Source organism: Ochlerotatus camptorhynchus, unplaced genomic scaffold (genome assembly GCF_037179485.1).
Source record: "Ochlerotatus camptorhynchus isolate MF236.1 unplaced genomic scaffold, CSIRO-AGI_Acam_v1.1 ptg000020l, whole genome shotgun sequence".
In the NCBI taxonomy this organism is placed as follows: domain Eukaryota; kingdom Metazoa; phylum Arthropoda; class Insecta; order Diptera; family Culicidae; genus Ochlerotatus; species Ochlerotatus camptorhynchus.
In genome coordinates, this window is record NW_027040512.1 from 914,164 (window position 1) to 936,673 (window position 22,510).

The window sequence follows — 22,510 nt, forward strand, 5'->3', positions numbered from 1 at the left end:
ATCTGCAAAAATTGAGTTCGCATTGATGTGAAGTATCATTCTATTTAAAATTATTTTTTCAAACAGTTAACTTATTGAATAAAGCAAACTTATTGGACGGTAGCTAGAAGCTTCAGCTGGATTTTTATCCGCCTTTAAAATTGGAACAACTTCTGCATTTTTCCATTTATCAGGAAAGTATGCCAAATGGAAACAATGGTTACATAATTTTACCAAGAAAGACAAGGTACTCTCTGGGAGTTTTTTGATGAGGATATAGAAAATTCCATCATTACCTGGAGCATTCATATTTTGAAACTTTTTAGTTATAGACCTTACTTCGTCCAAATCAGTCCCCCAGGAATCATCAAAAATATTTTCCCGAATTGCTTAGCAAGTTTCTGAGCTTTTTCCAAATTTGTGATCAAAATTTTACCACCTTCTTTAAGCGCTGGAATAGGCTTTTGAGGTTTTTTAAAATTTTTTGTGAATTTCCAAAAGGGTTTAATTTAGAATCATTATTTTCAAAAGTTTTGTTCCTCAGGGCAGATAATCGCTTTTTAATTTGTTTTTGCAAATCCCGCCAGATAACATTCATGGCAGGATCGCGTGTTCTTTGATATTGTCTCCTACGGACATTTTTAAGACGGATCAAGAGCTGAAGATTGTCGTCTATTATAATTGAATCGAATTTAACCTCGCATTTTGGTACTGAGGCACCTCTTGCTTCAACTATAGAAGTAGTCAGAGATTCAAGAGCATAATTAATTTCATCTTTGGTTTGCAAAGGAATGTTGGAATCGAAGTTATATTCCATAAATGTTCGATATTGCTCCCAATCAGCTCTTTGGTAATTGAAAGTAGAGCTGTTGGGATTACAAATTATTTCTTGGGATATTTCAAAAGCTACTGGAAGGTGATCAGAACTGAAGTCAGCATGGGTAACCAATTGGCTACAAAGTTGACATGAATCAATATTCTTATATTACCATAGTAGTACCATAGAGGCAACTCTAAGACCAGAAGGTTCCGAAGAAACGTGCTCAACTTTTTGGCTCAGCTCTGGTACTTTCTTCGGTTCCAAGCTAATCGATGCACCCCTCGAAGCATAGAAAATTCCACGAACCCCCTCATTTTATTTGTCAAAATTTCATAGCGAATCAAAACAAACATAGTGTACAGGGTGATTCGGAATAACTGTCACTTTTAAAAATGTTCATAACGATTGAACGCTTGCATGAATTTTAGATATCAGTATATTCCAGATATACTACATATATAACCTTCAAGTAAGCATACTTTAATTCAAATCTCTCTCCCTTTACTTTTAATTACCAGCCACTTTTGTCTCGAAAATGAACCACGGCTGGCACGCACGTTTTAGTTCCAGCACTTTTGGAGTCCTGGCGATGGGTCTAAGCTCTGATATTGAACAGATTTTCCACGCATGGTCGCTTTTTACTTCTTTAACGATGTGAAAAATAAATGTTTAATTCTTTCGAAGAGATTTCAGTTTCTAAAAGATAACACACAAAATTATACAGATTTATAACATGCTTCATTTTCACGTTCATGGCTGCTTGAAATCAAAAACGAATGAAATTTCAAATCCTATTATCAATACAAGCTGATATTTGTTCACACTTTAAAACAAAAATACTTGAACATATACCCATTTTACCCATTGAGAATTGCATATTTGTGAAATCGGTGATAGTTATTCTGAATCACCCTGTAGTACTAAAATTTTGACTAGAATGGGGTACGTTCAACGATGTACTTGGGGCTAGAGATGCCAGATTTACAGACATGTCTGTGAATTTACAGACTTTTATTTTTCACAGACATTTTTTTTTTTGTTACAGACATTTGCAGACTTTTTAGTTTTTTCACAGATATTTACAGTCTTTTGTAATCAAGGGAATTTTTTAAATTTATTTGGTTACACTGTTTGACATCTTCACGCATTAGAAATTCGCGCGTTTTCAAATCCACCACACGAACGAGCTGTCACTGTTATAGACGGTCATAGTTAGAGACCTGTCAATGTGCTTCCATGTTGTGTCCCATACGAACATTTAATTTTTTTCCATACGATTTGACGGTTTGTTTTCATCCTATTCCATCTTTTTATTCAACCACCGAATGCAGTTTTCAAAATAGCCATTTTCGCCGTTTTGTACCTGACTAAGAGTCGTAAAAATGATGATAAAAAGGAGAAAAATCGAAGAGAGCGAATTTTCCGAAGAATCAGGTAAGCTATAAGTTATGTTTGTTTAATTTCTGAGTCTAAGCATTAAATTTGTGTAGGCACTGCTGGTTCCGATGCTTTATCCAAAACCGCTGGTCAGAATCAATCCATCGATGATCCGATTCAATCCACCGGTGGTCCAAGTCAATCTACCGGTGGTCCAAGTCAATCCGTTACTCCACAATCAACTTCACAATCTGACTATCATCATGCAGGCGGCTCCCGTAAGTGTATACAGTTGTATTTTAGAACCACGTTTATTTTATTATTTGTATCATTTGTTTATAGACTCAGATGGTTCAAATCAATCTGCTGCGCCACCATCGACTGTTGGTCTGAGTCGATCCGAATCTGGGCCAAGTTCAGCCACCGATAGCCCGACAATTGTCAATACCGCTGGTCCGAGTTCAAGTCGCTCCACCGCTCACCATTACGTACCACGTTCACGTAAGTTAAATTTAAAATTTAATCATGCGTAGCGGCCCAATCAGCGTGTGTGACCTTAAGGGGGAAATCCAAAAAAATATTAAACAAAAACGAAGGAGGGGGAATAGCTCTAATATTGGGCCCATGGATCTAATATTGGGCCCATCGCTAAAAATCTAATATTTATCAATTTTATCTAGATTATTGCGTCATTGGGGCGGTACTAATGGATATTTTTGGTTGCTATTGAAAATTTATTCGAATGCTGAATTTATGTATGGGCCCAAATTAGGGGCATTTAGGCCGAAATTACATCCATTTCCCCTATGTCACAAATTTGTTTTAACAAGATGAAAAAACCATACATTGTCAGGGATTTTTCTATTGTTTTTGGTCTACATTCAACTGCATGTAACATTTTTTTACAACCGATATGACCCCTGGGTGACCTTGGAGTCAAATAAATAAATTTCAATGAGGTTTTATGGAAAATCAAAATAAATTCTTTCACTAATTGAGTAGCATGTGATTTGAGGTACCGTACGATGCATTTCGGCGCTTGTCAGAATTTGTCCACTTTCCGGGGGTACCTGGTACATCTTTCTTTGCCATTGTGATCATTGGGTCTGAATATGTTCACCATTGATGTTATAGTAAAATTTTAATGTGATTTGAGGTGTCGCATGATGAGTTTTTGATATATCAATCTTTTGCGAATTTCCCAGTGCAATCTGGAATTCTCATTTTTGTTTATATCTTCGGAACCATAATTCCGATCGGGAAAAATCAAACCCTGATTCTTATTCATCAACATTTTTTTTAGCACGAAGTGTTTAGAATCGTATTAATATGCTTGTAAATCGCTCTTTTGATTGTCAATTTCTCCATATTAAGGTGGTGGAAAGTTGAATTTCTCACTAACATATGCTCCTTCTCCCGCTGCTGGCGTGCAAAAGGCCAGTACTAAGTAATTTACGGATTTCCACACTACATGGCATATAAGATCGACTCAAATTTAATATTAAATTACTCAAACTCTAGAAAACGTCGTTTACTTGTAGACTGAGTAAAATTTTCCGAGCCTCATAAATCTTTTCGAATATGAGAAAAATCGACGAAAAATTTACTCACGCTACAAGTAGGGTAGAGCACTACTTCCTCGTAATCGCCCATTTCCGTTCTATCTATCATAAAATATCAATCATATCAATGATTTCATCATGCACAAGTCAATAATAGAACAGCGCCGGTGGTGTAGTGGTAAGCGTGATTACCTCTCACCCCAACTGTCCTGGGTTCAATCCCAGTCAGCGCCGCCGGGATGTTCTGAGGCATAACATCTCTGATCACGCCTTCCTTCGGATGGGAAGTAAAGCCGTTGGTCTCCGGTTCATGAGTTTGATGGGTCGATAGGTAGGGTCCAGGTGTGGGAGCTGCCTTCCTGGCACGTCGGTAGCATTGGTGCTCAGCACGGAAAACAAGATCGACGGAAAAAACAAACCAAAGGAAAAAAAAGTCAATAATAGGTTTGTTCCGATGCGTTAGTTCATTAGCTACATCATAAATCCCATTAGAGCGCATTTTATGAAAATTTACACTCATTGTTCTCAAAAAATAAGAAGCGCTCATAGCTATTCCCCTTATTCTACGTTTATCCGTAGGACGAAGAAAATCTAATGGCGTTTCAATTTAGGACGGATCTATTTGCTTTTTGCTGAAGGAAGTGATACTAGGGGTTTTGATTTAATTTCCGTCATACTAAGCACAACCCACGCTTTATCTCTCTTTTTTGAACGAGTTTGAACGAAAAATGGAATATTTTTGTCAAAGATGATTTCTAAATTTATTCACCTTTCCATACGTACCGTTGGATTTGATAAAGAGTCACAAATTGTTGAGATATTGTTTAAAATCTAATACTGCTTCTTGATTCTAAATTCGTTCTATGAGTTTCAATTCCGACCTAACGCATTGAAACGCCATTATATTTCCTTCGTCCTACGGATAAACATAGGAAAAGGGGATTCGCTTGGAGCGCTTCTTTTGTTTTGAGAACAATGAGCGTTAATATTCATATAATGCGCTCTAACAGGGTTTACGTTGTAGCTAATGAACTAACGCATCGGCACAAACCAATTATTGATTTGTGCATGGTGAAATCATTGATATTATCGATCTTTTCTGATCGATAGAACGGAAATGGGCGATTACTATGAAGTAGTTCTCTACCCTACTACCTAAAGCTACAATAAATTTTAACAGCACTTTTCAGTGCCCAATAAACCTATAAATTTTCTACCTTGTTCAACTCTTATTCCTCTTCGATCCTTGTTTGGACCCTACCCGAGGTAATCCTTCTTTGACATCGATTTGGAAAATTCCTCTACGACCCTTCAGATTCTTATAGTAATCTGCTTGGAATTCGATCTGGATACAAATTTACTGCCGCCATGGCGTCTAAGCGCAAAAGAAAAGGGCAAACTCTTGATCCCCCTTCTGATGAAATTAATTTGAGCAATCAATTTGATTTGCTCACGGATGATGAGAATGATCCATCATCCAGAAAAAAATTCTAATAAACTTTCCCGGCTTAATTCCAAGAAGGAAAAGATTCCCCCTATTGTGATAACCACTTCCGATTTCCATGCTCTTCGCATGGAACTTTTGAACTTCGTGAAAGTAAAGTTTCCACTACAAATTGGACGTCGGGGTGAATGCCGTGTATTGGCTGAAATCTTAAACGGATTTAAATGTCTTCTCAAGTATCTTACTGAGAAGCAGCACATTTTTTTTATTTACGACACAAAAACTGAACTTGTTTTCAAGGTTGTCATAAAAGGACTGCCAGTGGTGAATCCCTGGATCAGATCAAAGATGAACTGGTAAAATACTACATGGAGTTGTGCCACTCCAAGTAATCAAAATGAAAATGAAATCCCGTCCTGGCAATTCGCGCAACGGGATTTCCATTGATTTTTATTTAGTTCACTTCAAGTTTAGTGAACTAAACAACCTTAAGGGCTGGGAAAATGCTAGCCTTATGCTCCATGTCCGAGTGAAGTGGGAACACTTCAGGAAGACTAGAAGAACTTTCCAAAACCTCACCCAGTGCCATAAGTGCCAGGGATGGGTCCAGGAACTAAAAGTTGCTACATGCCAGCTAAATGCATGAATTGTGGTGATTCCTCTCACGCAATGGACGACTGTCCTGTGAAGGAAGATCCGAAGAAATTCAAGTGTTCAAATTGTGGTGAAAATCACAAATCCAATTTTTGAGAATGTAAGACTCGCAAAGCGATCCTAAATCTCGTTCTCAGTGACAGGTAGAAAACGCTCCACGTTTCCGAACATTTACTTATTACTCTGCGGTTAATAACGGTCAGCGAGGAACAAATTCTACATTCGTATATATCACCCCTGCTTCAAATTTTTCATCTATACCATTGCTGCTAACAATGTTCAGCGAGTTAATGGAGCTACCTATGCTGCCATTGCAGCGGGTAGAAATCAAAATACTAACCAACGCAATTCTAACGAAAATTTTAAAAATTTTGACTTAGGAAGCATTACTGCTCCTAAAATGGAATTTTTGCAGAAATCATTAATTGACATGATTACTGATATGCTCAAATCTAACTTCATGTTTGATGCTATTCAAACTGGAGTAAAATTTGCAAACAATTTTATAATGACTTTGAAATTCAGTAATGGATTTTAAAGCATTAAATATTTTAAATTAGAATGCTCGATCTCTTAAAGATAATGAAGACGAGTTATTTAACTTTTTGAGAGTTCATAACGTGCATATTTCCGTTATAACTGAAACGGTCCTTAAACCTGACCATAAGGTTAAAAGTTACGCAAAATATTTCATTTATAGCCTGTGGCGTTACCATCATTGTACATAGACGAATCAAACATAAAATTCTTTCTTCATTTGAAACCAAAGTTTTTGGAACTTTGGGAGTTTCTGTTGAAACAAAATTTGGACAACTTATGTTTATAGCTACCTATTTGCCATTCAAATTCGTAGAACAGCAAAAGAATTTTCTCAAGGGTGACCTCCAGAAACTTACCCGTCATAGGTCTAAATTCATCATTATTGGTGATTTTAATACAAAACACCGCTCATAATACTCAAAGCAATTCCAATGGTAATATTCTGTTTGATGATTGTTCTGCAGGTTATTACACTATTCAATATCCAAACAGCCCAACATGCTTTTATTTCAGCAAGAAATCCCTCAACTATTGATTTGGTCTTAACTGATTCATGTCAACTTTGTAGCCAATTGGTTACTCATGCTGACTTCGGTTCTGATCACCTTCCAGTAGCTTTTAAAATATCCTAAGAAATAATTTGTAATCCCAACAGCTCTACTTTCAATTACCATAGAGCTGATTGGGAGCAGTATCGAACATTTATGGAAGATAACTTCGATGCAAACATTCCTTTGCAAACCAAAGATGAAATTAATTATCCCCTTGAATCTCTAACAACTTCCATAGTTGAAGCAAGAGCTGCCTCAGCACCAAAATGAAAAACCTCCCTGACGTCGCTAAGAGGCGCATGTTGAACTTGTACAATCAGTTCTTGGAGCTCAATATTGTTCCCGACGATTGGAGACGAGTAAGGGTGATAGCCATTAAAAAGCCTGATAAACCCGCGTCGGATCACAATTCGTATCGGCCCATCGCGATGCTGTCGTGCATTCGGAAATTGATGGAGAAAATGATCCTTTTTCGCCTCGACAAATGGGTTGAGACGAGCCACCTTCTTTCAGATACTCAATTTGGTTTCCGTAGGGGTAAGGGAACGAACGACTGTCTCGCGTTGCTTTCCTCGGAAATTCAGTTGGCTTTTGCTAAGAAAGAGCAAATGGCTTCTGTGTTCTTGGATTCAAGGGGCTTTTGATTCAGTATCCGTTGAAGTTCTTTCAGAGAAACTCCACGTTAATGGAGACAATGAATAATTTTTTGTACAATTTGCTGTCAGAAAAACATATGAGCTTTTCTCATGGAAACTCTACAGCTTTTCGATTTAGCTACATGGGTTTCCCTCAAGGCTCATGTTTAAGCCCACTTTTGTACAATTTTTACGTTAGAGAAATTGACAATTGTCTTAGTGACAATTGCACGTTGAGACAACTTGCAGATGACGGCGTTCCAAGCAACACAATTTGTCATAAACGGGTTTACAAAACTTATTTATGACAATATCAGCGGTAAACATTTACGTCTAGTCACTTATATACAACTTATTTATACCGAAAAAAGCGCAAGAGGTGGGATATGGGATATATAACATATTGAACATGTTGTAAATTAATTTCATCCTTCCTACGAATGGAATTTGTTTATCATCAATTTACACAACTTATTCTTCTGAGGAATTTTATCGTGCGAATAAAGTGTCTAAACTGAGATTCCGTACTGCAAACATTTATGCGGTTACAAGTTTATGGTAAATCTATACATTCTACTTCTAAAAAACTCATTGGCTCTTAGAAAAAGCTTAAAATAATAAATTGAATTGCATAAAAAATCCTGGATAAAATTCCCCAACATTGCAAAAAACAAAAACAAATATAATATCAACTTTCTTTTTCAATTATCTTGCTTTTCTCTGTTACAAAACGTACATGTGATGCTGGAAGCACAAATTAAATGATTTTTTCATTCTATACATTGCTTCATTGGTCAGCCATATTGTAGTGCAGTTTGTAGAATGCATTGAGAAATTTCATAATTGTTATCAAATCATGTTTATAACACGACAAACAAGAACATTACTTGTATCGTATATTGAAGTTATAATTAGGTATGGAAACTCTCAATAGCCTATTTATAACACTTTTATAACTGATTGTGTTTGATGAATACTTGCTAGCCATATATACAACAGGTTTTCATATGTCATTTTTGGAAACATGAGTACAACTGAAATATAACTAATTAATAACATGTTATAAATAAATTATATCTCAGATGTATTCATGTTTCTAATAATGACATAATATGAAAACATGTTGTATATAAGGCTAGCCAGTTTTCACCAAACACAATCAGTTATAAATGTGTTATAAACTGGTAATTGAGACAGGCAATATCAAATTATAACTTCAAGATAACAAGTGCTTGTCGCGTCTAAAACAGGATGTTTTAGAAGCAATTAATATATAACTTATTTACAACTGGAATTTTTTTTATTTTTCATGCAAGATGTTGCAAGTGTTACTTGGGGTAGTGTCTATCACAGGGCCAAAAGAGGTTGACCTGCAAGGACCCTTACAGGATACCTTGAACAATTTTTCTACTTGGGCTATTCAGCTAGGTATCGAATTCTCCACGGAGAAAACTGAGTTGGTCATTTTTTCTAGGAAGCATAGCCCAGCACAACCGAAGCTTCAACTTTTGGGTAAACCGATCACTCATTCCATGTCTTTTAAATATCTTGGGGTCTGGTTCGATTCAAAATGCACCTGGAGATCCCACATTGAGTATCTGAGACGAAAATGCCAACTAAGGATCAATTTCCTTCGATCAATTACCGGAACGTGGTGGGGAGCCCATCCACAAGATCTTCTGACGTTGTACCGGACAACGATTTTATCGGTTTTAGAGTACGGTAGTTTTTGTTTCCAGTCGGCAGCTAAAACCCACATCATCAAGCTAGAACGGATCCAGTATCGTTGTCTTCGTATCGCGTTAGGATGCATGCACTCGACTTATACTATGAGTCTCGAAGTGCTGGCGGGCATGTTGCCACTATCCGTCCGTTTTTCAGAGTTATCTCTGAGGCTCCTCACCCGTTGTGAAATTATGAACCCACTGGTGATCGAAAACTTTGAGAAGCTTCTGGAGCTAAATCCTCAAACATGTTTTATGACTTTGTACTACCTATATTTAACACAGGATGTCAGCCCTTCAAGAAATATTCCCTATCGTGTAGTCTTCTCCGATTTCGGCAATTCAGTGAATTTTGATTTATCTATGACGCAGGAAAGCCACGGAATTCCAGAGCATCATCGTCCTATGATTGCTCCGTCATTATACGCTGCAAAGTTTGGCCATGTTGATTCTGCAAGAACGTTTTTCATAGATGGATCTCTAATAGAGGAGTCCGCTGGTTTTGGTGTATTTAATGAATTTCATAGCTCCTTGTTCTGTGTATGTGGCTGAACTGGCAGCAATTCACTACACTTTGGAAACTATTGCTTCACTTCTTCCAGACCACTACTTTATTTTTACGGATAGTCTCAGTTCTGCACTTCTCGTATTTTCTCTTGAAAATACGAGAACTGCTTAGTACTTTTCCGTGCGCTTTTTCATCATCACTTTCGCGTGGGTCCCTTCGCATTGCTCAATTTTGGGCAATGAGAAGGCGGATTCACTTGCGAAGGTGGGCGCTATGGAAGGCGACATTTATGATCGACAAATCGCCTATAGTGAATTTTTCTCTATTTATCGTCAGCAGTCGCTCGTTAGCTGGCAACATCAATGGAGTGAAGGGAGCTTGGGACGATGGCTACATTCAATTATCCCTGAAATGTCGAAGTTTGCATGGTTCAAAGGGTTGGACTTGGGTCGAAACTTCATACGCGTGATGTCTCGTCTCATGTCCAATCACTATTGTCTGAACGCTCACTTGTTCCGTGTGGGGTTGGGAGACAGCAATCTCTGTGAATGTGGACAAGGTTACCAGGACGCTGATCATATCCTTTGGTCTTGTGCGGAGTTTGGGCTTCGTTCTTTTCTCACCATTGAAGATGCGATTCGATTCGTGGTTGGGAAAGTAAACCGTTTATTGTCATTCTTATGGAGAAGGACACTTCTTAATTCTAGTACCTCGTTATTTCTCATTATGCTTTATCTGTATATGGTGGGAGAAGCTAGGAACAACAATTTACTAATTTACCAATCAGGAGAATGTAAATCGTAAAGACAATTACCAATACGTATACAAAGTCATATCGAAGGGTGTGTTCGTATTGACTGCTTTGAAATAAATAAGTTGTGTGAAAGAGAGAACATAATTGCTTAGCGTTCTGAGTGGCATGAAATATGAATACAAGGGATCGTAAATGAGTCATGCTGTTATTGAAGAAAACAAGCGCATTGCTCAAGTTGCAAACATTTGTGTGGCATGGAAATCGATGAGTGTAAAAGATTAGTTCTTAGAAATGTTTCATGTCACCTAAAGGAATTTATTAGCTACGGAACATTGTGGTCCAAATGAGTTCATGGAATTGTTACATGACACTTGAATGAATGTGAAGAAAGCGCATCCAACATGCGCGTGGGAACATTCTTAAATTGAGCTGCATGATTGTTCCGTTAGAAAACGTCAAGATCTCTAATTTATGATCTTCGAACATGATATGGGGGATGATGTAAAAGTATCATATTCTTTTCATCACCGCTGGCCATTGGCCAGCGGGGCAAACGACTGGGTAATGCGTACCACCAGTACCGCGAGTACTTGAAGGATAAAATAGACCCCATTAGTGGTCCATTAGCCTCTTACCCAGTAACTCCTATCCCTACCTCCTCGTGGTGTCTCCTGGGATATGAGCAACCTTAGCGAAGATCGGGTAACCAACCCCGGTGGGAGCTTTGGTCATATGCTGACAGGGAAGGGGGCCCCTAGCGGGTTCGGCCTACACGGCCTGAGCGTCTGTTCACCATGGAGGTGCGGCTCAAACAGCGTCTGCCTGGCATCCAGCGGCTGAAACAAGAAATGCTTATCCCCGAAAGCTATACCCAAGATGGCAGCCCCATCACGGCGGATAGGAGACCTTAGGCTAACTACCTACTGTCCCCGAAACTTTACAACTGTTACAGAAACCAATAGAGAAAGATCACGGACTGATATTACGGCAACGACTTTTAGCGCAAAACAACGGACAAGAATTGGAACATGGAATGTACTAACGCTAGCCCAACAGGGGAAGCTGGCACAACTCGCCAGCGAGGCTCGACGCATGAAGCTCGAAATCCTGGGACTAAGCGAAGTCCGTTGGCCAAACTTTGGAGAACACAAGCTGCCGTCGGGACAGGTACTACTCTATTCTGGTATTCGAGGTGAAAACGCTCCCCGCCACCGTGGAGTTGGTTTCCTGCTTAGCGCCCAAGCAAATGCGGCGCTCATCAAGTGGGAACCTATCAATGAGAGGATAATCGTTGCCAGATTCAGAACGCGGGTTCGTAACCTAACCATAATCCAATGTTATGCGCCAACCGATGCTGCCGAGTTACAGGACAAAGAGAACTTTTACAGTCAACTGAATGCAGTCGTGGATAAAATTCCGAGAGGTGACATCAAGATCTACATCGGCGACTTCAATGCGAAGATCGGCTCCGACAACACGGATTATGAGCGTGTCATGGGGCGCCATGGTCTTGGCGAAATGAGCGAAAACGGTGAGCTGTTGGCAGAGTTTTGTGGCAATAACGACATGGTGATCGGGGGTTCGCTCTTCCCCCATCGACCAGTGCACAAAGTCACGTGGGTTTCCCGTGATGGACATACCGAAAATCAAATCGACCACATCTGCATCAGCCGAAAATGGAGAAGGAGCCTTCTTGACGTTCGGAACAAACGCAGTGCCGACATCGCGTCTGACCACCATCTCCTCGTTGGAGAGATCCGCCTTCGTATCGCGCTTGTCCAGCGGCGGGAGGAGCGGCTCGGACGGCGATTCAACACACGCCGATTGGAAGATCCAGCAGTAAAAAGGTCATTCGTCGAGGAACTGGAGACCAGAGCTGCGGATATTCCTGATGGTGGCAGCGTAGAAGAGCAATGGACGGCGATCAAGGATGCCTTTACTGAAACGAGTGAAAACAACCTGGGCGAGCTGCGCGCTCAGAGAAAGGAGTGGATCACGGATGACACCTGGAGGAAGATAGAGGAGCGGAGAAATGCAAAAGCCGCGATAGAGCGGGCGAGAACCAGAGGAGCGAAGAACCAGGCCCGCCAACTGTATTCGGCTCTCGAGAAGGAAGTGAAGCGCTCGTGTAGGCGGGATAAGCGAGCGTGGGTGGACTCCCTAGCCGATGAAGGTGAGAAAGCCGCAGCAACAGGCGATATCCGTCTCCTCTACGATATCTCACGACGCCTGAGTGGAGCAAGGATGAATCCTAGGATGCCAGTGAAGGACGCGACTGGTCAGTTGCTCACCGACCCCACTGATCAGCTGAAACGCTGGTTTGAACACTTCGAACAGCTTCTACAAGTTTCGTCGGTCAACCAGCCATCAACATCTCGGTATGAACCGCCAAGAGTGCGACGCATCACTCGCGTCAATTCTGAGGCGCCATCCCTACCGGAGATCGAAGCTGCTATCCGAACCATGAAATCCAACAAGGCTCCCGGGGTCGATCGCATATCAGCAGAGATGCTCAAAGCTGACCCCATGCTATCTGCACAAATGTTGCATCAACTATTCTGCAATATCTGGGACACCGCGACTTTTCCGGCTGACTGGATGCAGGGCGTCTTAGTGAAGGTCCCAAAGAAGGGGGACCCAACTGTATGCGATAACTGGCGTGGCATTATGTTACTGTGTTGTGTTCTCAAAGTTCTATGCAAAGTTATCCTCAACCGGATACAGGAGAAGATCGACGCGACTCTCCGACGGCAGCAGGCGGGATTCCGTGCTGGAAGATCCTGTGTGGACCATATTGTCTCGCTCCGCATAATCTTGGAGCAGGTCAACGAATTCCAAGAGTCCCTTTACTTGGTTTTCATTGACTACGAAAAAGCTTTCGACCGACTCAACCACAAAAACCTGTGGGGCGCCCTAAGGCGCAAGGGAGTTCCGGATAAAATCGTCAACCTCATCGAAGCTCAGTATGAGGCTTTCACGTGCAGGGTGCTGCACAACGGAGCCCTATCTGACCCTATTCGGGTAGTCGCTGGAGTGAGGCAAGGATGTATTCTATCACCGCTACTGTTCCTCATCGTAATCGACGAGATAATGGTTGGTGCGATCGACCGTGTGCCGAACCGTGGGTTGCTCTGGCAGCCTATTACAATGGAGCATCTAAACGACTTAGATTTGGCGGATGACGTTGCTTTAGTATCACAACGGCGTTCTGACATGAAGAGTAAGCTCGACGATCTCGCCGAACGCTCCTCAGCGGCAGGTCTCAACATCAACGTCAGCAAGACTAAATCGTTGGATATCAACACGGGAAATCCATCCAATTTTACGGTAGCTGGTCAGGAAGTGGAGAAGGTTGAAAGTTTCCAATATCTTGGCAGCCAGATAGCGTCGGATGGCGGAACCAAGAGTGACATAGGTGCACGGATCAAGAAGGCAAGGGCTGCTTTTGCGAGTTTACGAAACATCTGGAAGTCAAATCAGATTAGTCTCCGCACGAAGATCCGAATTTTCAACTCTAACGTGAAATCTGTACTGCTGTACGCTAGCGAAACATGGTGCGTATCAGCGGAGATCACACAGAAGCTGCAGGTGTTCATCAACCGATGCCTGCGGTATATAATTCGTGCTTGGCGGCCTCACAACTGGATTTCGAATGCCGAGCTCCATCGACGGTGTCACCAGAAGCCGATATCGACAGAAATTCGGGAACGTAAGTGGAGGTGGGTTGGCCACACTCTACGGAAGAGCGGAAATGAAATCTGCAAACAAGCGCTGGATTGGAATCCAGCCGGACATCGCAGCAGAGGCAGACCCAGGGGCTCATGGCGGCGAAGCCTAAACAAGGAGATTAAGCAAGTCGACCGGAATTTGACCTGGGCCCAGGTCAAGGCGAAAGCAAACAATCGCCCAGGATGGAGATCTTTCACGTTGGCCCTTTGCGCCAGGGATGGCGCTCAGGACACTTAAGTAAGTAAGTAAGAACATGATATGGAAACATGGTATGCTACAGGAGTATCGTGGAGTCAGATCACATTTTTATGATTCCCTTCGGGCTCGAGGTGACAACCAGGCATACAAAAAGTACCGCCTCATGACAGTATTCCAACGGCTGTCGCTTTCTTTTTCCTACGACAGCCTTGAGATTGAGCTATAAGCGACAGCCCACAGTGAGGCTGTTATACGACATGCAACGTTGCCGTCTTGTGCAGTACACGACAGCTCGTTCTTAGTCATGTATTTTGTTCGTTCGGCTATGACAGCCTCGGATGGTCATTCGTAACGTGCCTCGTAACTACATACAACAAGCAGTCCGTCAAACTGCCGATTCGTTGCTGCTGGCTTTGAAATTTTGTTTGTGTGTCGTAAGACTGCTACTACACTACCAGTGTGGCGCCGGAGCTCGTTCGGTTGATATCACGTTCGTGCTGCCCATTGCAAAATTTTCATCCGATTTTTTTTTTAAAACGCACGGTCTCCGGCGAAAAATATAAGCCTACCCGACACCAACCTGACTTCTACCAAACCCCAACCCGATGTTGACCCGACATTGACCCGACATAAACACATAATTGACCCGACATCGACCCGACATTTGGCCGACGTCAACCGTAAATTGACCTTACATTGATCCGACATCGGGCCGACATATCTGTTCGGGATCATTCTTCTGGGTTTCTTCCATACTCTACTGCCGTATATTAATTGTATATAATGTCTCGTGACAGCCACTTGGGTAAGCTGAGGGATGTCGTCGGTTTGTGAAGGCTGTTATGACGACAGAAACATTGAGAACCTGGTCATAAAGAAATGTATAAATACAGCCCATTCGGTTCACTACGTTCCAAGCACGATGATTTTAGCAAAGCGGGTATAGATGCGACTGTTCTAATACAGCTTTCATTCGTTCGTGCGTGCGCTGTTGCCAATACACTTCGAATTCAGATCTGAACGTACGGTAGCAAGCGGTAGTAAAGCACACAAAGCAACAGTCAATTCAGGTATAAACCAACTGTCGCGAGGAGGCTGTACTTTTTGGAAGTCTGGTGCCAACCTAATGTTCCAGTTCGTGATATTTTGGCTTGATGCGATCTGGAGTTTATGAAACTCATATATGTTTAGTTTAAGGATATTAACCTTAGATTGTAAGTTTGATTAACCTTGTGTTTAGTTTGTACGTGTGGTTTTTTTTTCAATGTTTGTTTTCAAGATGAATAAAAATAATTTCATGCTTTAGGATTAATTAAATAGTTGTATCGTTAACCACATTTCAAACCTCCTTCTTCCCTTTTCTCATCCAAAAAATTGTAAATCTCCACTAACCTCGAGACAACCGCGAGTACTCGGTCCAGTTCCTTTTACCTTAAATATAAGACAGTAATAATGTATAACGCAAAGGATAACTCGGCTCTGTAAAGTTTATTCGATTGAGCCTGTACAAATAAAGTAATTATATAAAAAAAAATGGATTGGTCGTTTCGATGAAAGTTGATTTTAAACTGATTTTTTATATTTCAACTACATTTCAATTACAATTAGGATTTTTACATGGCATGGCGAAAAACTATTAGCTGCAAAAAAAATCAAACCTCTATCTAACGAAATTAAAAAGTTTGTATCGCTGTCCCATCTTTGCGCCCAAAACTTGAACTATTCGTATCCACCAAATTATAGTCCTAATTAATCCAGAAAACTTGGTGACGAGTTGGTGCGAAATTCGTCTTTGGTCAAAACTGGTACACTTACCCTAATCATGTTTTGACACATTTTGAAAACGCAATCTAGAAAACTAGGTTTGTTTGATCATAAATGCGAATCTCAACTAATCTTATTTAAATTTTGTTTGTTGCTCTGATAATCCTAGGAGTTGCCGTTAGATTTTTCGAGAAAAGAAACTTCAACGATTTCCTTTATTGGATCGCTGAGCACCTTTCTTCCCTAAAATTACACCAAACCTGTGGAATTATTCCTTATATTCATTCTCACACTCTAAGAGTCACGCCATCATCGTCCTCATCGCCGCCAAACAAATATTAATAAGGCACTCTGAAATTAATCGACGGTTTGCATTTTCCCTCTTATCAAAAATGACATGAACCATCAATTTTTATGTTTTAACTCTTTTATTACTTTTCATTTTCATCTAGGTGCTCCAGCTACTACAGTAACTTACCAGCCTTAATTGTTATAATATATAGCTAAGTGTGTTTACATTGTTCCTGCTGTGGCAATTCAGTATTTTAAACAGGTTTTCTAAACATGCATGTCAGTATAACAATGGACATCTTAAAATACTAAAACTAAAACTAAATCTTATTTAAATGTAAAGGGAATTAATCATTGCAATTGAGGATTGCCAATCAATTCTAGGTATCTCGGTAGTACTGTATCATGAAGGCAACTTCAAAATCATCTTAAGAGCTTTATTCTGAATCCTTTGAGGTGTTTTTGTCCTGGTCTAACGAAAAACCTGTTTAAATATTAGAAGTTTATTCTTCAGGCAGAGTTTGGATTTTCGGTTTATCAGAGGATACAAACATTTTATATATTTCTTACATTTGGCATGGATGTCCTCCTTAATGTGATCTTTAAAAGTTATTTATGTTCAAGTTGCATTTCACATGGTTAGACCAAGAAATTGGAACTCCGTTCATATTGACTATGGGACTACTACTACACAGATACAAATTCTGAATTTTAATTGTCATGTAAACATTCATTCTCGTAAACTTGTATTTCATTTCACACAACCGAGCAACTTGTAAGCAATGTTGTTTACAAAGATGGGCTTTTGTATACAGTATTTGCTACACTGCATGAAATGTGTCAGAGCTTTACATGATATAAAATGTAAACTTATATGATATGTGACGCTCCATTTATGTGCATCATATTGAACAGATATTTACACTACTTTTTCGAACTGTGTAGGTTTCAAAAAGAAGGCTCTCAGCTTATGTGGGAATATTATAAGATGAGTTTTGGAAGCGTCCATTTTTGTTAATAAGAAGAGAAAATATCTTAACTTTTCTGCAGTCTGCTGCAAATAACACGAATACTTCTTCCTTTAGCGGAAATGCTTGTATCATCGACGAGCAAAGATTTGTGGCATCCCTGAGGCAAACCAGGGAAGTCCGAAGTGAAAATGTTATACAATGTAGGCCCGAGAATCCTACATTGAGAAACTCCTGCTATAACAGGCATTTGTTCAGATTTGGAATTTTGATAAATTACCTAAAGAGTTCTGTCAGTTAAATCATTTTGAATTAATTTCCTAATATAGAGTGGAAAAATAAACTTTATCATGCCAAACACTGTCGAATGCTTTTCCTATGTCTAGAAGAGTAACTCCAGTTGAGTAGCCTTCAGATTTGTTTCAATGAATAGACATGAAATACTAATGATTAATGTTACTAATAGATTGTGCTTTTTTTTAGGAAAAATAATGGAGCCCACCAAGGAAACAGTCGTCAGAGGCAGCTATGCATGGGGTGGCAATACTGGCAATCATGGCAACAAATACGAAGAAGATTTAGCATTTGCGCTGTTTGAGCGAGCATCTTTGCGGAAATCTGAATTCAAACTGGCCTCTGAAATGAAGGACGCTGGAAAATTCGATGATGTGGTCATATTTTTTGAAGAACCGAAGGAAGTGTGGTTGTTCCAAGCCAAACACAATGACAGCTCAGATGGTTCAAATCCAATATTGTTCATCGATTTGTTCCCAAATACGTGTAAGGGTGATTTTGCTATTATCAAGTACATACAGTCGTATTTAGACGTTATTCAAAAAGATGAGTTCAAGGAGTTCAAGATGCGATTTTTTATCCTTACCAATAAATCATTAGACGATAGCATAACCAATAAATCATTAGACAATAGACTAACCAATAAATCATTAGCCGATAGAAATAGTCAGCTTAGAGAGTTGGTGGACATCGAGGTCTGTGAACAAAGTGAAGTGAACCCAATAATGAAATTTGCTGAATCGGACGATTGCTACAAAAGATTCAGACCAAAAAAGGATAAAATTGAAGATTTACTGAAGTTGATGAACACCGAACTACATGCCATTAGGGATGCGATCATTGAACTCTTCAAAAGTGGAAAAGTTTCGGACTTACTAATCTACTACAAAACACCGTTGCAGAAGATCATGGAAGTTTCAAATGAAAATCTAAAGCTCAAAGATATTGTCTCAACCAGAAAGGATGATTGGTTGTGCAATGAGCTACTAAAGGAGATTGGCGAGAAAAAGAAGGCAAAAAATGAAGCGATTACATTATTTATGAAAGGTAAATCTAGGGACACTAAACTACCAACGTATTTAACTAAACATAGCGTGAGCAAGTTCTTTCAGCATCTAACTTTCTGTGTAAACCAACCAAGTGATCTAATAAGAACGATTGGCAATGATCTTCGCTCATGGATGAGAGATTGGATTCCACCGGACCATCTTGGCAAAGTAAAATTAAAACAACATTTCAATAAATTTGATGAATGTTTTAAAAAGTGGATCAATTCTAAAAGTTACAAGGATACCGAAAAGAATCAGCCAGAAAAGAGTTACTTATCTTATAAGGAGGGACGTTCTTGTGTCGAAGAAATAACCAGGGAACTGAGTCGTAAATTATCACAACGTAAATATATTGGAAGCTCGTACATAGTAAGAAAATTAATTGATTACAATCTCATTGTTAGCGACCATGATTTCATCAAACAATTAATACACAACCAACTAAATAATTTTTCTCTCTTCATTGGAGAGCCTGGTATGGGAAAAACAACTATCCTCCAATACATTGCCTTCGAAGTTCAAAAGAAATCCGATATTGATGTGTTCTTGATATATTTGAAAGACTTAAAGGAAAGGCTCGAAGCAGGCTGTGAAAACTTAGAAGAGGTTTACAAAATTCTGCAATCGGCTCTTTCAGAAACCAGCTTGACAATTTTGAAAAACAATCTAGAAAGCAACGCAAATCGAACTCTAATCCTGTTTGATGGGTTCGATGAGATCACTTTTCATAACGAGGCAATCGCCGTATTTAGGCAATTTTTGTCAAACGAGAATATTCGAGTGATTGTAAGTGGTAGATATCATGTCAAAGATATTCTTGAAACAGAATTTAGAGCAAGGGCAATCAGATTGTTTCCCTTTGAAAATGATGAACAAATTATGGTTTTGAAAAATTCATGGGAAGCTTCCGATGATTCAATGGAATTTAAAATTTATTCAACTCAATTGCTCGAAAAATTCAACTCGGACATAAAAAGCTATGACTCTGAATTCTTTGGTATTCCACTTATAATTCGATTGTTGGCGGAAGTATATTCTGATGATTTCCAACAATATTTAAAAACTGTTCCAGATAAACGTGCACAAGATATTTTCCCGAAAGAAAAATTTAATGTTCTCTCATTGTTTAAAAAGTTTGTAGAATTTTCGTTTCAAATCAAATGGAAGAAAAAAAGAAACCAAGATGCTTACAAAATTATCGACGTGCTAAGTGATGAGGAAGAGCTCTCTTTGTGGGAAACCTTTAATATTGAGCATCAAATAGCTGCTTGGCACGAGATTTTTGTGGATGAACATAAGGAAATAATCAAATCGGGTAAACACAAAAGTCAGTACAACCTACTCCAAAACCGAATCAAAGACGGAAAAGAGTACTCTCCTCTATTTAATATTTCCAAAGGCAATCTTAGATTCGTACACCGATCCTATGCTGAATTTTTCGTTGCAACGTATCTATTTGATCATATCCAAAAATGCAAAGAAATTTTGTACGAAACACTTCGTGATCATGAAACAGTTCGAAGATTTTTCTTTATGCTAACTGAAGAACAGTTTTCAAAACAATCAGAGCAAATGATTGTTCTGAGCTATATTTGTAAAGCAAAACCTGAGGTTGCATTCTGGGCATGTGAAGCAAATGCTTTAAACGTAGTAAAGGGGCTACTACAAAAGTATGATTACAAAACTGAAACATACAAAGAACACGGATCATTATTACACACTGCGACGCGTGCTGGTCATTATAAGATGGTTTTATTTCTACTTGATTATGGCATAGATGCGAATTTGATGGCCATGGTTCATGAATTATATTTTGATGAATGGACTGATAGAAGTTCGCTGCACATTGCTATTAACAGGGGACATCTAGATATTGTTAAAGTTCTCCTCGATCGATCTGCCAACGTAGATCTTCAGGATAAAAACAAAATATCACCTCTCCAGTATGCAATTATAATGCAGCATCTAGAAATTGCTAAACTTATCATCAATAAATCTGCCAACGTGGATCATCAGGACGAATATAAACAAACACCTCTACACTATGCAAGTGAAAGTGGTCATTTAGATATTGTTAAACTCCTCCTCGATCGATCTGCCACCGTGGATCATCAGGATGAAGAAAAAAGAACACCTCTTCACTATGCAAGTGAAAGTGGGCATCTAGGTATTGTTAAACTTCTCCTCGATCGGTTTGCCATCATTGATCACCAAGATGAAACTGATAAAACTCCTCTCCACTATGCAAGTGAATGTGGGCATGCAAAAATTGTTGAACATCTTCTCAAACGATCTGCTAACGTGGATCATCAGGATGAAGGAAAAAGAACACCTCTCCACTATGCAAGTGAAAGTGGGCATCTAGATATTGTTGAACTTCTCCTCGCTCGATCTGCCATCGTTGATAATCGGGATGAAGAAAACAGAACACCTCTCGACTATGCAAAGGAAAGTGGGCATCTAGATATTGTTAATCGTCTCCGCCATCGATCTGCCATCGTTGATCATCAAGATGAAAACAATTAAACACATCTCCACTATGCAAGTAAAAATGGGCATCTAGAAATGGTTGAACTTTATCAGGATGAAGAATAAAGAACACCTCTCCACTGTGTGTCTTGGAATTTCGTTTAAATACAGTGAAATAAAAAAAAACAAATTTATCAAACTCATATTTCACTTTTTCACAATAACCAACGAACAAACAACAATAGTCACGAACCTATCCAAGAAAATCGACCTTTAGAGGTCTTCAGGGCTTGACTAGACTACCGCAGGAGTAGGATCCACACGTACTCTCAGCCCGTCAACGAGAAGCATTCGCGAGGTATCTTGAAAACTCTTAGCAGAGCATAATCAACACCTACATTCAGCTCAGCTCGTCAACGAGAAGCATTCGCGAGGTATGTATGAAGATCTCCCTCCAGTCTCTCGGTAGACGAGTTTTGGAGCAGACAGAATCCACTCCCAACCAGGCTTGCTTCCACTCACTTGCTATAAAAAAATGATTTTAAAATTTTTGGAATCATTAGATGTTATAATGATATTTTGTACTAGTTAGATACAAGAATATATTGAAAGGCAAGTATTTGACACATAAAACCTGTCAAATTCGCTTTCAGATAGTCACAATAAGTGATTTTACGACTCACGAGCGCTCACTCTGAGTGAACGCTCACGAATCATAAAATCGCTGATTGTAACGCACTGAAAGCAATATTGACAGGTTTCATGTGTCAAACACATACTTTGCAACCTCTTATTTCAACTTACAAGTACTAAATATCATAATAATATCTAACGATTTTATAATTAAGAAAAACATTTTTTTATAGCAAGTGAGTGGAAGCAACCCTGCTCCCAACCAGCCAACAACAAGCATGCCTTTCAAAAAGAGAAGTCCATTATAATTGGAATAACTGCACATCAAAATATCCAATTTGAAAATAATCCAATATTTTCATTGAATTAAAATTTAAAAACACTGTATGCAAAAGCTGCCGCCAGGTAAGTAAATTCTGAACTACTTTGCTATAACGGATGAAGAGGAAAATGGTTGGGTTGTGGAAGAGAACGAGTTTCGAAAGTCAGTTCATTATTGATTGACACCCCTGATTCGTTAATCAGTATTTTAGGAACGCAAACAGTCCGCATCGTGCTCTCTTGCCG

The 22,510-nt window shown here is 39.5% G+C and overlaps 1 protein-coding gene and 1 long non-coding RNA gene across 2 annotated transcripts; both read left to right on the top strand.

The window, feature by feature from the left end:
- Window positions 1-2,285: 2,285 nt before the first annotated feature.
- Window positions 2,286-19,713, top strand: LOC135703270 (uncharacterized). The gene is made up of 3 exons (XR_010517739.1): window positions 2,286-2,454; window positions 2,519-2,677; window positions 17,982-19,713. It is a non-coding gene; the product is annotated as an uncharacterized LOC135703270 (long non-coding RNA).
- Window positions 19,714-20,797: 1,084 nt separating this feature from the next.
- On the top strand, window positions 20,798-21,367 carry LOC135703295 (26S proteasome non-ATPase regulatory subunit 10-like). The gene has a single exon (XM_065224477.1). It carries the CDS (start codon window positions 20,798-20,800, stop codon window positions 21,365-21,367), a length of 570 nt encoding a protein of 189 aa, XP_065080549.1.
- The last annotated feature ends 1,143 nt before the right edge of the window (window positions 21,368-22,510 follow it).

Coding starts and splice junctions, on each gene's coding strand:
- LOC135703295 (XM_065224477.1), top strand. CDS start 20,798: ATGCAGCATCTAGAAATTGCTAAACTTATCATCAATAAATCTGCCAAC.